Genomic DNA, 20,225 nt, shown 5'->3' with positions numbered 1-20,225 from the left:
CTTCTTTAATTAATTCTAAGGTATCTCAGCACAGCGTGACTCCAGTAAACCAGTCCCAGAGGCCAGTTAACCGCCTTTAAACCCCCCGTGACTGAGCACCTCCCACCTCTCCAGCCGGGGGAGCGAGAAGACTCGGCAGCTGGTGGAGCAGGTAGCTGCAGATGTTGGTGTGGTGGAATATGTACATGTAATAAAGCATAAAATGGTGGCGTGTGACTCATAGCAGAGGTCACATGACTCCATCCCATAGTTGTAGGCGAGTGGTTAACGGAGACTGAAGATGACCAGTAGTGAGGAGACGGTCGGGACTGAGGACTGAACTGGTTCTCATGGTCCCTGCAGACCTCTTCCACCCACTTGAACCCGTGTTTGTCGGGACACTTTAGCTCCATCAGCCCCGACGGCCGACCAGGGTCTCCAGGCATGGAGGGACCCCCCCCCCCCCCCCCCCGCTAACGGAGCCCCAACCTCAGTGGTCGGGGCCACAGAGTGACCATGAGGATCAGCAGCGTGTTCACAGATCTCCAGAAGAAAGTCAGATTCTTTAAAACAGGTTAAATCTGCGTTTTATTAACGTTCTGATATCAAAAACAAGACTAAACGATACATCGGCACCTTTGAATCAACACTATAAACCAGTGGAGATGGAGGCTGGAACCCTCTGAATGTTCTGAACGTCTCCTGGACCCAGTGGTGATCTGGGATCACAGCACAAAGTCTCAGACGTACGGTGGAATCCTCGGCTGACACCAAAGCAGAAGAGGCCCAATGAGCCGGTTCTGATGGTGGGTGGGTTCTGTCCTGGTCCAGGTCTCAGTACTGGAAGCTCCTCTTGGTCTGGATGTCATCCAGGATCTGTTGCAGCTCATCGTCCTCAAACCGACCCTCCAAACTGGGGACACATGCTAACGTTAGCGATCGGCGCTTTAACACCACAGAATTTTAACGTGAAACAAAATGAAAATTTGATCAGATCCATTTAGTTTAGCCACTAAGGCTTCACGGTTCCGGGTGCCTACGGTCAGGCCTGGCCCGGCCCACAAAGGTTCCTCACCTGGGAATCAGGGCTTTGGCCTCTTCGGCAGCTTCAGGACACAAATTAGCTAAACTGGCCAATTCAAACTTGTGGAGCTTTTTCTGCAGGAGGAGACTGAAGGAAGAAGAAGTGGACATCAGAACCACAGACCAGAACACTGACAGAACCTGCTCAGACCTGCTCCTGACCTGCGCACGGCAGCGATGGTCTCTCGGTTCTTGAAGCGGCTGAATCGGGCCGTGTAGTTCAGGGTCTTCATGAAGACCTCGGAGAGTTCCTGCTCGTCTTCAGCGCTCTCGTTCTGCTGCTTCCGGTGCTCCAGCAACATGTGGACCTCCGAGTTGAGCAGCGTTTCTGCGTTCTCGAACTCTGCAGCACAAGGAGGACAGCAAGTTAGTCCCTGTCCTGGAGGACACCAGCAGGATCCTGGAGGACACCAGCAGGACTGTCCAGGACACCAGCAGGATCCTGGAGGACACCAGCAGGACTGTCCTTGAGGACACCAGCAGGACTGTCCTGGAGGACACCAGCAGGATCCTGGACGACACCAGCAGGATCCTGGACACCAGCAGGATCCTGGACATCAGCAGGACGCGGAATAGACCCGCCGGGGGGCGTGGCTACTCTGAGCCACCGGAGAAACGCAAATATAAACGTGTTTTACTTTAGTAAGTTTCAGTCGAATATTAAGTGATAATATTATGCCCGGGCAAAAGAAGGACGTCTGGCCACGTCGATAAGGACATAAGTGGTTTATATCGTAGCTGCAGCGTGACACATAGCATCACATAGCATCACATAGCACCGTGCTAAGGTATCAGCCGTTAGGCCGCAGAATCAGGACAGACGTCCGGTACCGTACGGACCTTTAGGGAAAAGCAGCTGAGACGCATCTTCTTCAACATCCCCGACAGGAACCGTCCCGCCTGGAGCCGCCATGACCGACACCAGCCGCTAACGGGCAGGACGAGCTTCAACCACCCACAGAACAAGCTGCCGTCGGCCTGGAGACGCGAACAGGCTCCGGAAACACCGACGGACAAAGTTCAGACAAAGTTCAGACAAAGTTCAGATTACTCCGTTCGGGAGCGGGCAGAGTTTTAGAGAATACAGACAAACGTTTTCGTCCACACATACGCATCGGGAACCACTTCCGCCAAACAAATGAACTATTTCCGGCGAGTTTTTTTTTTAAAATCTTTATTTAAAATATCGCCATACAGGAAATCTAGAACAATTATATAAACAATAAAAAAGTCGCGTCAAGTAAATAGAAAACAGGATAAGAAAATATCGAAAAGATCAGAAAGCTTAGGAGGAATCGGGATATAGTGAAAACATTTATATTCAGGTGGCTGCACATATTAATGGTCGTTAATGCCTTTTTCGTTAGTTGAATCTCAAATTAAATTAAAGTTTGTTCAACACCTTTCCAACAACCCCCCACAAAATCTTTTTCATAGTTCCTCTAATCCTCTACCGCAGATTTCACTGTTTCTTCAATCTACTGAAGTGTTTAAATTTTGATTCTCTCTATGTCGATATTACGTTTATGGTGGAGCTTTAATTTTGAAAGGTCTTTCCGGAAGTTCGCCTCAAAGGTTCGCTTTTATCGCGCTGATTTCACAACACTCGTGTTCATTTCAAAGGAACTCTGGAGCAAAGCGGGCAAGCTTCAGAAATGATCTGCATATTATTAGTAGCCGGCCACGGCACCGTCCTGGAGACGCAGATTAAGGTAATAACGCGGAAATTTAAAAATGTAAAACTACGGCTAACGGGTTCACTCAGAATACCCTGAAAGTTTTGAATAATGCACTTTCCGGTGAGCAAGCCCACCTAGAGGTGCCAGCTGCAGGAGCCTCACGTTTAACTGCTGTTTTCGGCATCTATTTGTGGAAAACTGTGTCGCTGGAGTTTAGTAAAAGGCCATTTTTAGCTTCTCACCTTTGTATACACAGAACACTGCCCCTAGCGGCCAGCGGCGGAATAAGGGCCGTTCTCTTCCGTTACCATGGTCACTTCATAATGCACAAAAACTCCATTTGCGGTGTTTTCACACACTGGGAAGAGGCATGCTGGTTGCTGGGGTTTCCCCCTCTTAGCTTAGTCTGGATTTGGCCCTGCTGCTGAGCACTCGTCCCTCTTGACCCCCCTCCCAGAACGACACCACGGGGCTGTACAGCCACCTGGCCGGGGTTCCCAAGGCTCTGCTCCCTGGGATCGGAGGCAAGAAGATCCTTGACTTCTGGTGGGAAACGGTGAACATGTGCGTCCCATCTGAACATCCTTCCTTGTTCTGTCTAATTGGAGCTGAACTGAATCTGACTCTTCTTCAGGCGCCAGTTGTTCACCGACGTGTATCTGGTCACTAACGCAGACAAGTGAGTTCCTCCCGCGTGGTCACCGAGGGTCAGGCTGTCGCTCTTCATTCCCCCCCCCCTCTCCCTCTGAGCAGGTACAAACACTACGAGCGCTGGGCCACAGCCAACGACTTCCCCGTGGAAAACGTGGTTAATGACGGCAGCACCAGGCTGGAGGACCGTCTGGGGGCGGTGGCGGACCTGGAGCTGGTCATACGCAGCCGGGCGCTGCACGACGACGTGATGGTGGTGCGTGTCGTCCAGGTCGGGGGGGCGGCGACGGGTTGCTAGGCTGCAGCTACACTGGGAACCTTTGTGTTGGCAGATTGCAGGTGACATGCTCAGTGCTGACCAGAACTTCGACGTTGCTCAGGTGATCCGATTCTTCAGGTCAAAGGTGAGAGTCGAAATAAAGGGGGCCGAAGCCTCGAGAGCACCCGAGGGGGGTGTGAACATCCTCTCTGTCCCTGACGGAGGTCGTTCAGCTTAATATTATGGGATGTTTCTGTGCTGCAGCCTGGAGAGCTGATGATTTACTATGAGCTGGAGGAAGGTGAGAGCAGCAGCTCCAGGGGCATCGTGGAGGTGTGTCCCGACACCCACAGGTGAGCGGGACAACGGCTCCTTATGCAGGGCCTGATCCCCCCAGCAGCAGGTAAAACTGCCCTTTAACAGGAGGAAACCTGGAGCAGGACCTCCTTTCTGATGGTTGGCTGGGCGGAGAAAGTGGGGGCGGAAATCTTGGCTGTCAACATAGGAGAGGAGGGGTCAGTGGGGTCAGAGGTCAGCAACGGATGCAGAGGGGCGGGGGGGCATAACCCACAGAAAAAGGTGTAAACATCATCATTGACCTACTGGGGGGGGGATAAATATGATAATTATGTCCCCCTGAGGACCTGGTAGGTCAGGAGAAGAACTTTAAAAATGCCTCTTAACTTATGAGCAACAAAGGAAGAGGCGCCAGTAGAGGAGTCATGTGATCTCTGTGGTCACCTGGACCCGGACGGGTTCCTCATCACCTCTTCCCCATGTTCATGTCGGTGTGGATGTTACTCAGCGCGGCCACCAGGGGGCGCCCGCGCCTCATGGATGTTACTCAGCGCGGCCACTAGGGGGCGCCCGCGCCTCATGGATGTTACTCAGCGCGGCCACTAGGGGGCGCCCGCGCCTCATGGATGTTACTCAGCACGGCCACTAGGGGGCGCCCGCGCCTCATGGATGTTACTCAGCACGGCCACTAGGGGGCGCCCGCGCCTCATGGATGTTACTCAGCGCGGCCACCAGGGGGCGCCCGCGCCTCATGGATGTTACTCAGCGCGGCCACCAGGGGGCGCCCGCGCCTCATGGATGTTACTCAGCGCGGCCACCAGGGGGCGCCCGCGCCTCACCTTGCAGCATAAATCAACGCTCCCTCCACCACCCGATCCTAATAATCTGTTCATGCAGGATCACTCGGTTCCTGGAGAAGCCCGAGGGAGGCCTGACGGCATCTCGGCTGGCCAGCGTCGTCTTCTACTGCATCCGAAGGAACTCGCTGTCCCACCTGTCCGACTTCCTCAGCCTGCACCCGCCGACGGCCGGACGGAGCCTGGGACAGTTCTGGGTGTGTTTAGCACGGCGGCGGCTAATGAGCGGCTGGTGACTGACGGCTGTTTCTGCTCAGGAGTGGCTCGTTAACCACAGGCAGCTGGAGGTGTTCGGGATGAAACTTCCCTCTGGCTTCCAGCTGATTGGACAAGTGGTTGGTGTCATCATCATCATCATCATCATCATCATCATCATCATCGTTATGACCACGATCATGCGTGGACGCCGCGGTCCTGACGCCGTGTCCTGATCTCCGTCTCCTCAGGGCCTCCCAGACTACACCAAGTGGCTCACACACTACTCCACCAAGAAGCGGGACCATCCCGCCGAGCCGATCGTGTGCCGGTCCTACGCCAGGTAGGAGCTCAGGTCTTGTTGCTCCTGGTCACCGCTGACCAGAAGAGGTTAAAGGTCACTCGTGTGTTGCCTCAGAGTGGGATTGATGGGAAATCCCTCGGACGGGTTCAATGGGAAAACCATCGCCATGAGCGTCTCCAACTTCTGGGCCGAGGTCACTCTGGTGGAGAGTGCGACTTTGGTAACGTGCACGTGTCCGACCAGAACATCGGTCTTTGCTCTGCGGTGCCAAACGCCGTCCTGGGCTTTTGCAGGTGTTGGTGCCTCATCCGCTCAACGATCCGACTGCGTTCGGAAGCTTGCAGGATCTGTTCTGCATCAGCAGGAAAGAAGGGTGCGTACGCCAGCAGTGCACGTGCGCGCCTGTGCACGTGCCACTCCCTCCCATCCTCTCGTTACCTCCTCCTGCAGGTACCTGGGGGGGCTGCGGCTGCTCCAGGCCACCTGTAAGAAGTTCTACCAGTTCTGCTCCAACCAAGGGTGAGTCGGGAGCATCGGCCCGATTTAAGCTGGGAAACATTTGTGGCTCCGCCTCTGTCGGGAGAGTCGGGAGTGACCGGTGTCTCCCTGCAGGATCGCACTAACGAAGCAGAACTTCACGTTAAGATACGACACCAACATTCCTCGGCAGGTGGTGAGCTCGCCTTCCGTTCCCTTCGTGATGAGTCTGACGTAGCAACAGAACCTCGTTAAACACGCTGGCCTCTGTCCCATGGTGACCTTTGCTCTTGTTTTAATAAAGGGCCTCGCTGGGAGCAGGTAAGTGACTATTTCAGACCGTTCTGGAGCTTCCTCACCTGGAGACTCAGGCTTCCTTCCTTCTCAGCGCCATCGTCTCGGCCACCCTCAAGTGCCTCATGAAGTTCTACAGCATTACAGACAACGTGAGTGACCCACAGCCGCCAGGGGGCGGGGACACGTCTGAGCGGCTAACGGGGGGCGGGGTCACGTCTGAGGAGCTAACGGGGGGCGGGGACACGTCTGAGCAGCTAACAGAGGGGCGGGGACACGTCTGAGCGGCTAACGGGGGGCGGGGACACGTCTGAGGAGCTAACGGGGGGCGGGGACACGTCTGAGCGGCTAACAGAGGGGCGGGGACACGTCTGAGCAGCTAACAGAGGGGCAGGGACACGTCTGAGCGGCTAACGGGGGGGCGGGGACACGTCTGAGCAGCTAACGGGGGGCGGGGGACACGTCTGAGCAGCTAACAGAGGGGCGGGGACACGTCTGAGCGGCTAACGGGGGGGCGGGGACACGTCTGAGCAACTAACAGAGGGGCGGGGACACGTCTGAGGAGCTAACGGGGGGCGGGGACACGTCTGAGCAGCTAACAGAGGGGCGGGGACACGTCTGAGCGGCTAACGGGGGGGCGGGGACACGTCTGAGCAACTAACAGAGGGGCGGGGACACGTCTGAGGAGCTAACAGAGGGGCGGGGACACGTCTGAGCGGCTAACAGAGGGGCGGGGACACGTCTGAGCGGCTAACGGGGGGGCGGGGTCACGTCTGAGCAGCTAACGGGGGGGCGGGGTCACGTCTGAGCGGCTAACGGGGGGGCGGGGTCACGTCTGAGCGGCTAACGGGGGGGCGGGGTCACGTGTTTGCCTCCCTGCAGGACCTCCCGAAGCCCATCCGAGCCAATTTCATCCTGAACGTGGAGACCGACGAACTCTTCATCACGGCTGGTCTGCAGGACAGAGTGGTGCAGGTGAGCCGGGCCGGGGGAGCCGGGCCGGGCTGGGGGGGCTAGCGTTGCGTCGCTACAGCACCAACCCTCTCTTCCTCCGCAGGTCTACGAAGGTTTAGTCTACATGGACTTCAGCAGGACGCTGATGGACGAGCACGGCTACGGTGGGACACTGCTCCTCTGTAAACGCTGAACTTTCGGTCCAAACATGCGGTTCTGTCCTCGACCCACCAGGGAGCTACGTGTCCATGGACATGGGGGCGCTGCCTCCGTTCTGGCTGGCCTACCTGAGTGACCCCAGCGACTCCGGACGCATCCACAGCAACATCAGGCAACGCTGGCTCAGCGGTTCGTCCTCCTGCCAAAGTTCTGACCCGGCTGAGGGGGAGGGGGGGGGGGGGGGGGGGGCTGGTCTCCGCCCACGCCAGCGCCCTCCTTTGGCTCCTCCCATCGCACGCATGCGTGACCACACCTGTGTTTTCACAGGGGAACCTCTGGTAGTGGAGGCGATGAGGACGTTCGCTGAGCTCACCGATCGAGCCAGGGTCGCCCTGGAGAACCGGGACTGGACCACCCTGGCGCAGCTGATGGACCAGAACTTTGAGCTGCGCAGGTAGAACCGCTGCTTTGACTTTGAGGAATCCTTCATCTCCCACGTGAATCTCTCCCTCAGGACCGTCTACACGGACGAGTGTCTCGGGCCGGGGAACCTGAAGATGGTCCGGCTGGCGAAGAAGGTCGGTGCTGCTAAATGTCTGCAGGCTACAGCAGATGAGTTGGGTCAGAACATTTTGTTGGGTCTCACAGTTCGGCTCGGCGGTGAAGCTGCCGGGCAGCGGAGGAGCCGTGGTGGGCCTGTGTCCGGACCCCACCCAGCTGGTAAGAGTGCCGGGCTCGGCTCCGCGGGTCTCCGGACCTCCTGATGTTCTGTGTGTGAGTGACGCGGGCTGTTCGACCCACTAGGTGGCGCTGAGACAGGCCTTCCAGGAGGCCGGCTGCGTCTTCTGCCTCCTGACGCCTTTTAACCCCGCAGCCAACGCCGACCCGCCCACCCAGCGCCAGGCGGCCCAGCGGAGTGGACCCGGCACCGGTCCATGAGTCCGGGGTGATGATTGGAACGGAACCACCTGTTTTAATCCTGATAGGAATCATTTATATCTATTATTTTGTCATTTATGTCTCACATGAAAAGCTCATCGGGACCAAATGTTTCCCAATAAGGAAGTGAATGAATGTTGCTCTCTAATTAAATAATTATTTATCTCGCTCATGTCGTCTGAATGGATTTTACACGCGCGCGCGCGCGCACACACACACACACACACACTTATGGCCCTGTATAAACCAACAGTTCAGGCTCAGGAACCGTCACAGCTTGAATAAACCAGAACCGAGCTCTGGAGGGGGTGAAAGCGTCGGTGCTGCATTCGTCGGTTCCTCCAGGGGGCGGAGGAGCGGCTGCGCCTCAGTCTCCGCCCGCTCCGCTCCGCTCCCCGCCCGGACGCGCCGGCGGCTCGTGCACCAGCCGGAGCGTCTCCCCGGCGCAGGTTCTGGTGCCGGTCGTAGTCAGCGGACCATGGCTGCCAAGGAGGACTTCTACAGTAAAATCCTCCCGCGGAGGCTCCGACAGAACCGACCGGGCTCCATCAAATGCGGCTCCAGCCTGGACGTGCTGCTGTCCATGGGCTTCCCCAGACCGAGGGCGTAAGTACGCGCACCTGCACGCACACGCACCTGCACACGCACCGGGACACCGTGTGAGCGGTGCTGCTTCACATCCACGCCAGAACCTCCGGGACCGGGGTAATTCCGAGGTGAATGATTAAAATGGTGCAAAAGGCTCAAACATTTAAATGTGAACGAGATTGAGAAGTAAAAGTTTCTAAAACATCCAGAAGTTTCTCCTCCTCCAGAACCTCGATGGAGACGCGGGCAGTTTAGTCTCGGTTCTTTTCATTTTAGCCCTCGTTGAGAATGACGCCTTTTATGCTGCCCCGATGCCCCCATCCCCCCCCCCTCAATGGAGCAACTGTCCTTGACTGGGCCACATCTGGGAGTTCACATCCGTCCTGCCCCCCCCCCCCCACTGTAAACACTAATCTGGAGCAGCGGCGGGAGGAAGCAGGAAGCCAGGCGTATTTTCAGCTCCAGGCACCGTCCAGGGGCAGTGGGCCGGGTCGGTGCTGGATGGTCCAGAGCTGCTTGTGCTCCACAGACCAAACACAATGGCTGCTCCCTGATTCTAGGTCACTGGTTCAGTGGGGGGGGGGCAGGGATTCTCTGGCTCCACACAATATGCAGCATTTCTGAGGCCGACCGGTCCTGGTTCAGGTCCCTGGGTCAGGTCCCTGGGTCAGGTCCCTGGACCAGGTCCCTGGACCAGGTGGGGGATCTGGAGCAAACCATGCTGGCTGAAACATCTGGGTCTGACTCCGCCCAGCTGCGGTTCTTGGCCTAACCTGGACCCTGTTTCCCAGGGTGGTCCAGACGGAAGCTTTCATCAGGTGGATCCCTCCTCTGGGATCTTTGTGTTCCTCCTGATTTTAGAAACGTGCACGTCCTCCATTACTGGCAGTTTCTGCTTCAGCGTGTGCACGTGCACTTTGAGCCTCCTGACTCAGCCCAGCCACAGATTCATATTTCCCTTTTCTCTCTGTGCTGATCGTGTGTTTTCTGACCCGTTTCTCAACGGCCGTCTGCGTAGGAAGTGTGTGTGTGTGTGTGTGTGTAGTGTGTGTGTGTGTGTAGTGTGTGTGGCCGAGGTTAGCGTGTTTGCTGAGTCAACGCGTCACAGCTCCCGTGACCGAGTGAGTCCTCCTCTTCTGTACTGTTGGAGGATCTTTGAGAGCTTTCATGCCTTCAGCGGGCCGGTTCTGGACAGGTCATGTGATGCGTCTGTCCATTTCATCATGTTCCGAGCTCAGAACAAGGTGGTAGAAATGTCATTACCCTGACCCTGAACCCTGACCCTGAACCCTGACCCTGACCCTGACCCTGACCCCGAACCCTGACCCCGAACCCTGACCCTGACCCTGAACCCTGACCCTGACCCAGTCATCTGGGGACAGTTTCTGCTTTATTTTGAGCAGGACAGAGTTGAGAGGATCAGGAATTAAAGTAGATTTGATGTGACATTTAATCTCATTTCCAATTGAATGTGGACTGTGTGTGTGTGTGTGTGTGTGCGTGTGTGTGTGTGTGTGTGTGTGTGTGTGTGGGCCCGTGTGTGTGTGTGTGTGTGTGTGTGGGCCCGTGTGTGTGTCTGTTGTGTGAGGACGGGACCATCTGTGCCTGCTGTGTATTTTGCCACCACAGCTCCTGGAGCTGCTCCAGCTCCCAGCGAGGCGCTGACAGGAAGTGCCGCCATCTTGAGCCGCCTCCTTCCTGCTGCTCCGGGAACCTAAAATGACTCCAACGTTCTGGAGGCCAGTTCTGGCTCCAGAGCAGGAGGAGCCTGGTGGACCTGCAGAGGTCACATCCAGCCCCCTGAGGTCCCCTCAGCAGCTGCTGGGGCCTCCTGGTGGGGCCTCCTGCTGGGGCCTCCTGGTGGGGCCTCCTGCTGGGGCCTCCTGGTGGGGCCTCCTGCTGGGGCCTCCTGCTGGGGCCTCCTGGTGGGGCCTCCTGCTGGGGCCTCCTGCTGGGGCCACAGTCAGCAGCTTTAATCCAACATGGATGGAGCTGGGATGAGAGGTCACCCCTCAGGAACATGCTCTCCTTTGGTGGGGGGGTCCCAGACCCAGACCCAGACCCAGACCCAGACCAAGACCCACCACAGTTAGAACATCTAAACCAGTCCAATGTGGAGCCCTTTTCCTGGTATTGTGACAGTTTTATTTTAAGGAAGCAAAGCAGCAACTGGAGGGATTCTTCTGGGAACAGGAAATGGAAGAGGAAAGAGGAACAGGAAGAGGAAAGAGGAAGAGGAAGAAGAGGAACAGGAAGAGGAAGAAGAAAGAGGAAAGAGAAACAGGAACAGGAAGAGGAAGAGGTCTCTATCTGTGACTGGTGACTGCTCGGACGCTGATTTTGGGAATGCGACAAGGTGAAAGTCCCATTTTTTGACATTAGACGGGAATCAAGACAAGAATTTTCCAAGTTCTTAGAGGGAAGAAGAGGGTGTGCTGAAGGTGTTTTGTTGTGACTCTTGTCCTTTAGCACAGCAACATGCTAACACTGGTCTCTTATGTAGCAGCTTCCCGTCATTGTGTGTGTTTCTGGGACACACTCGTCTCGTCCGAGCTCACGTGGACGTGTTGCTCCTCCGTCCTGTCCCAGCAGTCGCCGGCGGCTTCTTTGGGGTCGGAAAACTCGCCTTCACATCTCTGTGGGTGAAGCTGCACCAGTGGTTTTCTCAACGCCGACTCATGCTAATTAGGTGCTAAAACTGAGCGTGGCAGCATGTTCTCAGGTTCTGGGGGGGGGGGGGGGCACAGAGTCGCCAGGAGACCTTTTAGAGAGCTTTTATGTGTCTGAAGCACCAGATGAAATGGTTTTATCACAGTTTTCCCCCAGTTTCACTGTGGCAGCAGCCAATCAAAGCAAGAACCTTTACAGATCAAAGGAACATCAAAGAACACGTTAACGTAGCTGTGTCTTTTCATTACGTTCTGTATCTCAGCTCCAAATCAGCTGCTTTCTGCCCTTCAGAGGGAAAAACGAGGGCCGCGCTCCCAAATCTGGGATTATGCAGCAAAGTTGGAAGCTAAGCTAAGTAAACATAGCTTCAGCCACTAGGACCAGCAAAAGGTGCGATATTATGGGCTGCAGACGCACTTTGACCTTTGAACTCTCTGCTCACCCGGTGCACAGGTGAGGACACATGATCTTTAACAACGTTTGACCTTGTTGTTCTTCCGTCAGCAGAAACAACGACCAGCGTCCTGAATTAGCTGCGCTCACCTTTGTGAACATCATGAATCACATTTCTGAACTTTCCCTCTCAGACTGAAGGCGCTGGCGTCCACAGGAGGTCGCAGCGTGCAAGCGGCGTGCGACTGGTGAGTGTAAGCGTGGGCTGATGGACGACGGGGCCACGCATCGCCCCCTGCTGGACGGGTGCAGCTCCTGCAGTACTGAACCATTTCTGTCCCCCAGGCTGTTTTCCCACGTGGATGACCCCTTCCTGGACGACCCCCTTCCCAGGGAGTTTGTGCTGTACCTGCGACCCAGCGGGCCTCTGCAGAACCAGCTCGCTCATTTCTGGCAGCAGAGCCGCGTCACCTGTGGCAAGAACAAGGCCCACAACATTTTCCCCCACATCACCCTCTGCCAGTTCTTCATGGTGGGTCCCAGTGATCTGGCTGGATCCCTGGGGCTTCCTTGGAATACTACTAACTGGAACGTTTCATTACAGTGTTCCGACCACAATGCGGAGGGCCTGTGCGAGGCCCTGCAGGCCGCCGTCCAGCGGTGGCGAGGACGCTTCCCAAGCCCGCTGCCTCTCGAACTCTACACCTCCTCCAACTTCATCGGCCTGTTCGTTGAGGAGCAGGTGGCCGACGTCCTCAAGCAGTTTGCAGCCGACTTTGCAGCCGAGGCCACGAGGAAGGCAGGTACGAGAAGCGGGTCAGTCAGGGATCGGTCCGAGTCGCCGTCATGGGACCGGCGGCGCCATCTGTTACGGTCCCTGTGACGGTTCAGGCGCCAACGCCATAGTTACGACTCACGATGACTGAACATGTGGAATAAAACAACCAGCAATGCTGAATGAGTGCTGCTCACCTCCAGAAGTCCACGTGGAGCCTCTTAAGAAGAAGCTCCACGTCACCCTGGCCTACAACTTCCCCTCCAGTCGCCTCCCCTCCCTGGAGAAACTGGCCAAAGGCATCGAGGTCCAGCTTGGCTGCGATTGGCTGGTGGTCCTGTTCTCCCGGGACATCCGCTTTGCGAACCACGAGGTGAATTCGTAGCTACCAAGTCCTGATAAGTACGATTCCAAAGGAAGTGTAACGCGTTGGCTCCTCCCCAGACGCTGAGGGTGATGTATCCCTACACGCCTCAGAACGAGGACGAGCTGGAGCTGGTTCCTGGCGACCACGTCTTCGTGTCCCCAGTGGACCAGGGCAGCACCATCGAGGGCTGGCTGTTCGGCTCCTCGCTGGCCTCCGGCCGGGCCGGGCTGCTGCCTGAGAACTACGTCAGCGTGGCGGACGAGTGCGACACCTGGGTGCTCCACGGGTGAGCGGCGTGGAGCGATGGCGCCCTGACGCAGCCTCACCTTGAACTAGCAAACACAGGCTGACTGTTGTCCTCCTCTGCAGCTCACACTCCTTCTTCAGCTGCGTTCCTGCTGACAGAACCAGCAGGAACAGAGGGATGTTTGACAGCCGACGCCCGGAAACCAGCGGCCCCGGAGACACGCCCACCCTCAGCCTGATCTGCCATCCCATGCAGGTGCTCTCAGGCTCAGCGCCGCGGTGGCTTTGCATTAGCCGGTTGCTCACGGATGCGTCTACCCTCTGGCAGGTCCTGCGCCTCAGCGCCAGCCACTCTCGCCAGCCCACGAGGACGCTGTTCATCTGCCGCCACGGCGAGAGGATGGACGTGGTGTTTGGGAAGCACTGGCCGTCCCTCTGCTCCGACAGCCAAGGTCAGACGGCCCCATTTTAACTGACCTGCTTCAGAGGTGCCTCAGAAGAGTGTGACCACCTCTAAAAATATAAATCTCTGTGTAAATCACTGTTTGATCGATCATTTATCGATTAGGAGAATCAGCTTAGAAATATGAACAACAGCGCCCTCCCCTGGTTGGCCGTAGTAACGCATGTTTAATCATCATCATCATCATCATCATCATCATCATCTCTGATCCCAGTCCCACCGTATTGATCGCGTCCTTGTTGCTATGATACTGTGCAGGCAGGTACGTCCGCTCTAATCTCAACATGCCGCCCAGTCTGCCGCTGTGGGGAGACCGGACAGATTACGACATGGACTCTCCCATCACGGTGTTCGGAACCACGCAGGCTCGGCTCGTGGGTGCGTCTCCGGGGACGGACAGTAACAGTAACATAGTCGCTGGTAGTAAAACGTGCGCTCTTCCAGGCGAGGCCCTGCTGGAGAGCAACACCGTTATAGATGCCGTCTACTGCTCTCCGTCGCTGAGGTGCATCCAGACCGCCCAGAACATCCTGACAGATAGGTCCAGTCTCGCATTTGCACGAGGCTCCGCCGAGCTGTTGCACGAGTCTCCGCCGAGCTGTTGCACGAGTCTCCGCCGAGCTGTTGCACGAGGCTCCGCCGAGCTGTGATGAGCCCTGTTGGTGCACACAGGAATGCAGCAAGATACCAAGATCAAAATGCGAGTGGAGCCGGGCCTCTTTGAATGGACCAAGTGGGTTTCTGGCAGCTCCCTGCCCGGGTGGATCCCTCTCTCGGACTTGGCTGCTGCTCAGTTCAGTGTGGACGTGAGTTACAGGTGAGCTCCAGGTCCCTTTGGAAGCCTAAAACCTTCAGGAGGGGTCTAAATGTCTGGGGTCTGCAGACCGCTGGTTCCTGCCGGCCGGCTCGCCGTGTCCGAGCCGTACGAGAGCTACATGAGCCGGAGTTTCCAGGTGACCAAAGACATCCTGTCGGACTGCAGGAGCGGCGGTGAGGGACGGACGCGAGGCGCCGCAGCATCTGGAAGAGGCTCTGCTTCATTGTTTGATCTTGGATCCTGTCCACGTTTCCGCCCTCTGTAGGAAGCAACGTGCTGATCGTGGCCCACGCGTCGTCCCTGGAGGCCTGCACGCGCCAGCTGCAGGGCCGCAGCCCGCTCAGTCCCCGGGACTTCGTCCAAGTCGTCCGAAAGGTCGCGTCCACCAGAGTTTCCATCTGGAAGGAAGCGGCCAGACTGCAGAGGTAACCTTTGTTTTCTCTGGGTTCAGGTTCCGTACCTGGGATTCTGTTGCTGCCAGGAGCAGCGGGACACGGGGGTGTGGCAGCTGGTGGACCCGCCCATCCTGCCCCTCACGCACGGCCCCAACCACAGCTTCGCCTGGAGGGAGACGCTCCTGCAGGACTGACGTCAGTCCGGTCCGGACGGGTCGGTCCGGTCCAGGACGGGTCGGTCCGGTCCGGACGGGTCAGTCCGGTCCGGACGGGTCAGACCGGTCCGGACGGGTCAGTCCGGTCCGGACGGGTCAGACCGGTCCGGACGGGTCAGACTGGTCCGGACGGGTCAGAGCGTTCCCCAGCTCACCAGGAAACCCTTCCAGGCTTCCTCGGACTCTTCCAGAGAGGAGGAAGACCAAAGCTCTTGCTCAGATTTCCATTCGTTTCTCAGAACTTTCACCTAGATGCAGATGGACGCGACTTCTCCACAACTTTTGAGAATTCCAACATTTTTGGACCAGTTGAGTCATTTCTAAGCGACTAAAGTTTCACCTCAGCCTGCCGTTAGCGCGGCGCTAGTGGCAGCAGCGTGCACCCCAGTGCTAGCACGCTAGCTTGTATTGCCAGGCTATGCTAGTGGTGGGCGGTCATGTGGCACCAGGTCCACCTTCATTAGTCCATTAGTGTTGCTCAACCACCCTTGATCATGGCTGCAGACACATCTGGGGCTCCGCTGGCGTCCCCCCGGCCACACATGTAGCACTTCCTGCCGGGCAGCGGGCCTGTTCCCATGGAAACAAGCCACTACTGAAACCGGAGCTTCTGGATTCAGGTGCAGCATGTTGTTGTTGTTTGTTTGTTTGTTGAGTGGTCCCCAGGAGCCTTAACGCAATACGAACGTCATGCTTTTGTTTCTGTTCCCATCGTTCCAGATGTGAACTCCAAGATCAAAGACTTTTTCTACATAAAAGGCCTTTTTCTCTCGGCCTTTGATAGTGACACCTCCGGCCACACCCACGTGTTTTTGACTCTTTTATTTTTTACAAAGACAAACTGTATCGTTCCTACAATGTGATGATAAATGAACCTACTTTCATTCTGTAAAGTTCTGGGAGTTGTTCCAATGCAATCAGGAGAAAAACAGACATAAAAGCAGAAGTTGGGATCTGGTGGACACGGCCACGCCCACCACGTGGAAAACATGTGCAGGGTTCGTTCCTCACAGGGCGTTTTCATCCAGGGGTCAGAGGTCACTGGACAGCCACGCTGGGGGTTGAGAGTTTAGGGTGGAGGGAAGCAAATGAAGCTGATGAGAATATTGGTGGAAACGTCTCTGACCCGACGTCATGCAGGTTCTGTCACTGGGGCTCGGTGCTGGACGAGCCCACGATCCCGTGCTGACGCAGCAGGTTCCTCAGGATCTGGTTCTTGGACTTCCAGTCTTCTATCTGAGAAGGAGAGCGTGGTTAATGTGGACTCAGAGGCTTGGGCCCCCCCAGCCCCCCCCCGGCTCTGGAGCGCTACCTCCTGCCTGAGCAGCTGGTTGTCGATCCGGACCCGGTCCAGGGCGCCCACGTCCTCCCCCAGCTTCAGGTTGCTCTGGCGCAGCTCCTTGATGTACTCGCAGGCCTTGGACAGGATTCCTCCTTTGCTCTGAAAGAGAGAGAGGCCGGGATGGCAGGACGGCCTCTGCAGGCCCGGGCCCGCCCCACCTGTCCGGGCTCACCTGTCCCGTCTTGGTGTAGTCGATGTTGCAGTCCGGGATGGTCTTGGACAGCTGCACGATCCAGTTGTTGATCTTGTCTCTGCGCCGGCGCTCCACTGTCAGATCAAAGAAACATGGGTTTACTCTGGCGACACCAGGAAGAGAGCGTCTCCGCGGCGCCGCTGACCCTCGTTGTGCTGCGCTCGCCTCTTCTCGTCCCGGGAACCTCGAGGAGCCTCCTGCTTCCTGGGAAACCACGAGAGAGGTCAAAGGTGAAGGGGTCAACTGTGCGTTGGTCAGGATGTGGGCGGGTACGTACGCGATGTACGGCTGCGTGCGGGGGGCGATCGACCTCTGGCTGGAGCCCGTTAAAACCTCCTGGGGCGACATCATCACATACACCTGCCCTGTGGGCGTGGTCTGGCCCAGCAGCGTGTCGGAGGCCTGCACGGTGGTCACCATGGTTCCCGAGGTAGCCTCGGCGATGGTGGCAGGGTAGTAGGCGTACTGGGCCTCGGCGCCGCCGTCTCCCTCCAGCCCGTCCGTCTGCGAGAACACAGCCTAGCATAAAGACACCGTTCACACCTGTTAGAAGGCCGACGGGGAGGGGCTCCGCACGCGTCACTGGCCCCGCCCACGCTCCGCACCGGTCACTGGCCCCGCCCACGCTCCGCATCGGTCAGTGACCCCGCCCACGCTCCGCACCGGTCACTGGCCCCGCCCACGCTCCGCATCGGTCAGTGACCCCGCCCACGCTCCGCACCGGTCAGTGACCCTGCCCACGCTCCGGTCACTGGCCCCGCCCACGCTCCGCATCGGTCAGTGACCCCGCCCACACTCCGCACCGGTCACTGGCCCCGCCCACGCTCCGCACCGATGAGTGACCCCGAGTGACCCCGCCATGGCGGACAGGTGTTGCTTTAAAACCATGTTGGACGCCCCCCCCCCCACACCCAGCCTGGGCCTGAGTCCCCCCTCCTCAAACCGACGGTATGGGAGGCTGTGAAAGGGCGCCGGTACTCTACCTGTGTGACTAAAAGGGCGGCGGTACTCTACCTGTGTAACTAAAAGGGCGCCAGTACTCTACCTGTGTGACTAAAAGGGCGGCGGTACTCTACCTGTGTAACTAAAAGGGCGCCAGTACTCTACCTGTGTGACTAAAAGGGCGCCGGTACTCTACCTGAGTAACTAAAAGGGCGCCGGTACTCTACCTGAGTAACTAAAAGGGGCGCCGGTACTCTACCTGTGTGACTAAAAGGGCGCCGGTACTCTACCTGTGTGACTAAAAGGGCGCCGGTACTCTACCTGTGTGACTAAAAGGGCGGCGGTACTCTACCTGTGTGACTAAAAGGGCGCCGGTACTCTACCTGTGTGACTAAAAGGGCGCCGGTACTCTACCTGTGTGACTAAAAGGGCGCCGGTACTCTACCTGTGTGACTAAAAGGGCGGCGGTACTCTAAAAGGGCGGCGGTACTCTACCTGAGTAACTAAAAGGGCGCCGGTACTCTACCTGTGTGACTAAAAGGGCGCCAGTACTCTACCTGTGTGACTAAAAGGGCGCCGGTACTCTACCTGAGTAACTAAAAGGGCGGCGGTACTCTAAAAGGGCGGCGGTACTCTACCTGAGTAACTAAAAGGGCGCCGGTACTCTACCTGTGTGACTAAAAGGGCGCCAGTACTCTACCTGTGTGACTAAAAGGGCGCCGGTACTCTACCTGAGTAACTAAAAGGGCGCCGGTACTCTACCTGTGTGACTAAAAGGGCGCCAGTACTCTACCTGAGTAACTAAAAGGGCGCCGGTACTCTACCTGAGTAACTAAAAGGGCGCCGGTACTCTACCTGAGTAACTAAAAGGGCGCCGGTACTCTACCTGTGTGACTAAAAGGGCGCCAGTACTCTACCTGTGTGACTAAAAGGGCGCCGGTACTCTACCTGTGTAACTAAAAGGGCGCCGGTACTCTACCTGAGTAACTAAAAGGGCGCCGGTACTCTACCTGCGTAACCGTCTGACCTGCTGCTGGGAACCCAGTGACCAGACTAACCGCAGCAGCTCCGTCCGTCTGACCCTCCAGCTGGCCGTCGGACACCTGGATCACTCTGTATGTAACCTGGAACACGAGACAAACCCGCCGTGCTGAAGCATAAATCCTCTCAGGGACACTCGCGCGCACACACACGCACACCTGAAGAGGCTCCTCACCTGGCCGCCTGTTCCTTCCGTCTTGAAAACATACTTGATAGGCTGGTCACTGAAGGTGGCTGCAGACTGAATGGTTGCGATGGCTGCCGGATCCTCGGCTGTGGCTACGGACCCTGGAGGAGCACGAGGAAAACGGGTACAGGTGCGGCTTCAGGGCACAGGTGGGGCGGGAGAACCGCCGGACATTGTCCTTACCTTCCTCGCAGACAGCGACGTTTCCATCAGGTTCGGGACTTTTTTGTTGGCTGCACACACACACGCACACACACACACACGCGTTAAGCAGCTGATTAAATCAGCCACCGACGGATCTCGCCGGGGGAGTCGTGCTGTCACTCCCCGGTAATGGCGGAAGTTGTCCCGCTCACCTCTTCATGTCTGCCCGCAGTCTCGGTGGAGGCGACCGCCTTCGCGCTCTCCCAAAGCCAGGCTGGGGCGAAGTTCATAAGTTTAACGGAAACACCGAAGGAGGGTTTTTGCTCGATTATGTGCGGCGATCCGACTCTACTCAACCACGAAGGTGAAACAAAATGTGAAACATAGTGTGTTTTTTTTTTTTACAGACAATTGTCGTTGTTGCTAGCAGCGACCTGCGCGAGCGCACGACTAAACGGAAGTTGACGAGTTTTGCCTTCAAAATAAAACTTGTAATCTTTTAAAATGGTAAAAACAAACATAAAAACCGCGCAGAAAATCTGACTTAAATCACACAGTTCACGAGTGTTAAAGATTAAAAGTATATATGGGCTCTACCGTGACGTTGTTGCCCGTTAATCTTTCAAAAAGTGCGTAACTGCGCGCTACTTTTCAGGCCCAGGCCGGAACTCGGATGTTTTAATGCGTTCAAGGCGACACGGTAAAAAGCCTTTCTTCACTAATACCGTTTGGTCCCAGAGGTTTTTACAGATGTTTAAAACAACACTTTCCTTTCCCTTTGTAGATACAGTGTCTGCGATGGTGCCTGGACGCAGTGTAAATGTGCAGGCAATGGTTTAAAATCGTACACAGCATCAGATTGTGAGGAATATAAGGACAAAGATCTACTCACACTGCAGTGGTCCCTCCCCCGATATTTGTCAACAGACCGCCAGACTGTCGGAAGTACGCATGCGCGACAGCGAATTAAATAAGAGTCAGGATATTTGTTTTTTCTGTTTCCCCCCCATACAAATTATGACTACATGTACAGAACACATTCCTGCACACGGATGAAACACTGCGGCCAAGCCAGTACTCGCCAACAGTTCTGCAGAAGCAGTAAAGCCAACTCGAATTGCACTTGCTCTGTGTATACGAGGCATTACGGTAAACAGCATAAAGATAAAAGCGACTTTCTCTTGAATTTGTTTCGATCAGTACTCCTGAAGGTCTTCCTGGAGTGTTCATCATAACAATAATGTGTGACAAAGTGACTTTAGTAACAAGCAATTTTGGCTATGATGAAAACATTTGGGGAATTTCCCCAATTTCTAGGGG

At 56.4% G+C, this 20,225-nt stretch overlaps 4 protein-coding genes and 1 long non-coding RNA gene across 15 annotated transcripts; 2 read left to right on the top strand and 3 right to left on the bottom strand.

Moving 5' to 3' along the window:
- Positions 1 to 540: 540 nt before the first annotated feature.
- On the bottom strand, positions 541 to 2,224 carry polr2d (RNA polymerase II subunit D). Its single transcript, XM_003968784.3, has 4 exons — positions 1,903 to 2,224; positions 1,225 to 1,405; positions 1,055 to 1,150; positions 541 to 892 (listed from the first exon to the last, which is right to left on the bottom strand). The coding sequence occupies exons 1-4, from the start codon at positions 1,973 to 1,975 to the stop codon at positions 814 to 816; spliced, it is 429 nt and encodes a 142-aa protein (XP_003968833.1). The 5' UTR covers positions 1,976 to 2,224; the 3' UTR covers positions 541 to 813.
- Positions 2,225 to 2,618: 394 nt separating this feature from the next.
- On the top strand, positions 2,619 to 8,296 carry gkup (glucuronokinase with putative uridyl pyrophosphorylase). Its single transcript, XM_029843978.1, has 22 exons — positions 2,619 to 2,774; positions 3,199 to 3,305; positions 3,376 to 3,420; positions 3,495 to 3,648; positions 3,725 to 3,796; positions 3,916 to 4,004; positions 4,846 to 5,002; positions 5,063 to 5,140; positions 5,252 to 5,343; positions 5,419 to 5,524; positions 5,598 to 5,677; positions 5,755 to 5,823; positions 5,917 to 5,977; positions 6,086 to 6,102; positions 6,170 to 6,227; positions 6,958 to 7,050; positions 7,133 to 7,193; positions 7,264 to 7,377; positions 7,516 to 7,642; positions 7,703 to 7,766; positions 7,837 to 7,908; positions 7,993 to 8,296. The coding sequence occupies exons 1-22, from the start codon at positions 2,718 to 2,720 to the stop codon at positions 8,125 to 8,127; spliced, it is 1,908 nt and encodes a 635-aa protein (XP_029699838.1). The 5' UTR covers positions 2,619 to 2,717; the 3' UTR covers positions 8,128 to 8,296.
- A 132-nt stretch (positions 8,297 to 8,428) lies between these two features.
- LOC101079224 (ubiquitin-associated and SH3 domain-containing protein B-like) lies at positions 8,429 to 15,909 on the top strand. 6 transcript variants are annotated; one of them, XM_029843976.1, is made up of 16 exons: positions 10,977 to 11,071; positions 11,222 to 11,353; positions 11,677 to 11,838; positions 11,973 to 12,026; positions 12,124 to 12,310; positions 12,383 to 12,581; positions 12,757 to 12,926; positions 12,998 to 13,206; positions 13,290 to 13,422; positions 13,495 to 13,618; positions 13,888 to 14,007; positions 14,074 to 14,166; positions 14,302 to 14,446; positions 14,513 to 14,619; positions 14,712 to 14,821; positions 14,898 to 15,864. In XM_029843976.1, the coding sequence occupies exons 3-16, from the start codon at positions 11,786 to 11,788 to the stop codon at positions 15,033 to 15,035; spliced, it is 1,842 nt and encodes a 613-aa protein (XP_029699836.1). In that variant the 5' UTR covers positions 10,977 to 11,071; positions 11,222 to 11,353; positions 11,677 to 11,785; the 3' UTR covers positions 15,036 to 15,864. The 6 variants fall into 6 exon arrangements, 5 of the variants coding, with proteins under 5 accessions (XP_029699833.1, XP_003968834.2, XP_029699835.1 ...); XM_029843974.1 differs by having other exon boundaries at positions 11,219 to 11,353; XR_003890066.1 differs by lacking the exons at positions 10,977 to 11,071; positions 11,222 to 11,353; positions 11,677 to 11,838 and adding an exon at positions 8,431 to 8,733 and having other exon boundaries at positions 14,898 to 15,676; positions 15,777 to 15,909.
- On the bottom strand, positions 15,871 to 19,865 carry usf1 (upstream transcription factor 1). 6 transcript variants are annotated; one of them, XM_011608789.2, is made up of 9 exons: positions 19,798 to 19,865; positions 19,118 to 19,179; positions 18,945 to 18,994; positions 18,750 to 18,862; positions 18,544 to 18,657; positions 16,869 to 17,110; positions 16,737 to 16,795; positions 16,369 to 16,665; positions 15,871 to 16,292 (listed from the first exon to the last, which is right to left on the bottom strand). In XM_011608789.2, exons 2-9 carry the CDS (start codon positions 19,123 to 19,125, stop codon positions 16,189 to 16,191), a joined length of 987 nt encoding a protein of 328 aa, XP_011607091.2. In that variant the 5' UTR covers positions 19,126 to 19,179; positions 19,798 to 19,865; the 3' UTR covers positions 15,871 to 16,188. The 6 variants fall into 6 exon arrangements, with proteins under 6 accessions (XP_011607091.2, XP_029699854.1, XP_003968841.2 ...); XM_029843994.1 differs by having other exon boundaries at positions 19,118 to 19,253; positions 19,798 to 19,854; XM_003968792.3 differs by lacking the exon at positions 19,798 to 19,865 and having other exon boundaries at positions 16,369 to 16,497; positions 16,571 to 16,665; positions 19,118 to 19,288.
- On the bottom strand, positions 17,444 to 18,537 carry LOC115251500 (uncharacterized). The gene is made up of 3 exons (XR_003890068.1): positions 18,029 to 18,537; positions 17,699 to 17,978; positions 17,444 to 17,574 (listed from the first exon to the last, which is right to left on the bottom strand). It is a non-coding gene; the product is annotated as an uncharacterized lncRNA (long non-coding RNA).
- Positions 19,866 to 20,225: the final 360 nt, after the last annotated feature.

Source organism: Takifugu rubripes, chromosome 11 (assembly GCF_901000725.2).
Source record: "Takifugu rubripes chromosome 11, fTakRub1.2, whole genome shotgun sequence".
In the NCBI taxonomy this organism is placed as follows: Eukaryota; Metazoa; Chordata; class Actinopteri; order Tetraodontiformes; family Tetraodontidae; genus Takifugu; species Takifugu rubripes.
The sequence above is the reverse complement of the archived record's forward strand: the minus strand, read 5'-3'. Positions and strand labels throughout refer to the sequence as shown.

What these genes read in the sequence shown, in the direction of transcription:
- polr2d (XM_003968784.3), bottom strand. Translation starts at nt 1,975, where the DNA reads ATGGCGGCTCCAGGCGGGACGGTTCCTGTCGGGGATGTTGAAGAAGAT. An exon ending in TCAGCTGCTTTTCCCTAAAG is followed by an intron (nt 1,406 to 1,902) that starts GTCCGTACGGTA and finishes CTTGTGCTGCAG; the next exon opens with AGTTCGAGAACGCAGAAACG. An exon ending in GCCAAAGCCCTGATTCCCAG is followed by an intron (nt 893 to 1,054) that starts GTGAGGAACCTT and finishes ATGTGTCCCCAG; the next exon opens with TTTGGAGGGTCGGTTTGAGG.
- gkup (XM_029843978.1), top strand. Translation starts at nt 2,718, where the DNA reads ATGATCTGCATATTATTAGTAGCCGGCCACGGCACCGTCCTGGAGACG. An exon ending in TGGTGGGAAACGGTGAACAT is followed by an intron (nt 3,306 to 3,375) that starts GTGCGTCCCATC and finishes ACTCTTCTTCAG; the next exon opens with GCGCCAGTTGTTCACCGACG. An exon ending in GATGGACGAGCACGGCTACG is followed by an intron (nt 7,194 to 7,263) that starts GTGGGACACTGC and finishes TCGACCCACCAG; the next exon opens with GGAGCTACGTGTCCATGGAC.
- LOC101079224 (XM_003968785.3), top strand. Translation starts at nt 8,606, where the DNA reads ATGGCTGCCAAGGAGGACTTCTACAGTAAAATCCTCCCGCGGAGGCTC. An exon ending in TGATCTGCCATCCCATGCAG is followed by an intron (nt 13,423 to 13,494) that starts GTGCTCTCAGGC and finishes ACCCTCTGGCAG; the next exon opens with GTCCTGCGCCTCAGCGCCAG. An exon ending in TCGTCCAAGTCGTCCGAAAG is followed by an intron (nt 14,822 to 14,897) that starts GTCGCGTCCACC and finishes CTCTGGGTTCAG; the next exon opens with GTTCCGTACCTGGGATTCTG.
- usf1 (XM_011608789.2), bottom strand. An exon ending in CGCACGCAGCCGTACATCGC is followed by an intron (nt 16,796 to 16,868) that starts GTACGTACCCGC and finishes GTGGTTTCCCAG; the next exon opens with GAAGCAGGAGGCTCCTCGAG. An exon ending in GCGAGCGCAGCACAACGAGG is followed by an intron (nt 16,666 to 16,736) that starts GTCAGCGGCGCC and finishes TTGATCTGACAG; the next exon opens with TGGAGCGCCGGCGCAGAGAC.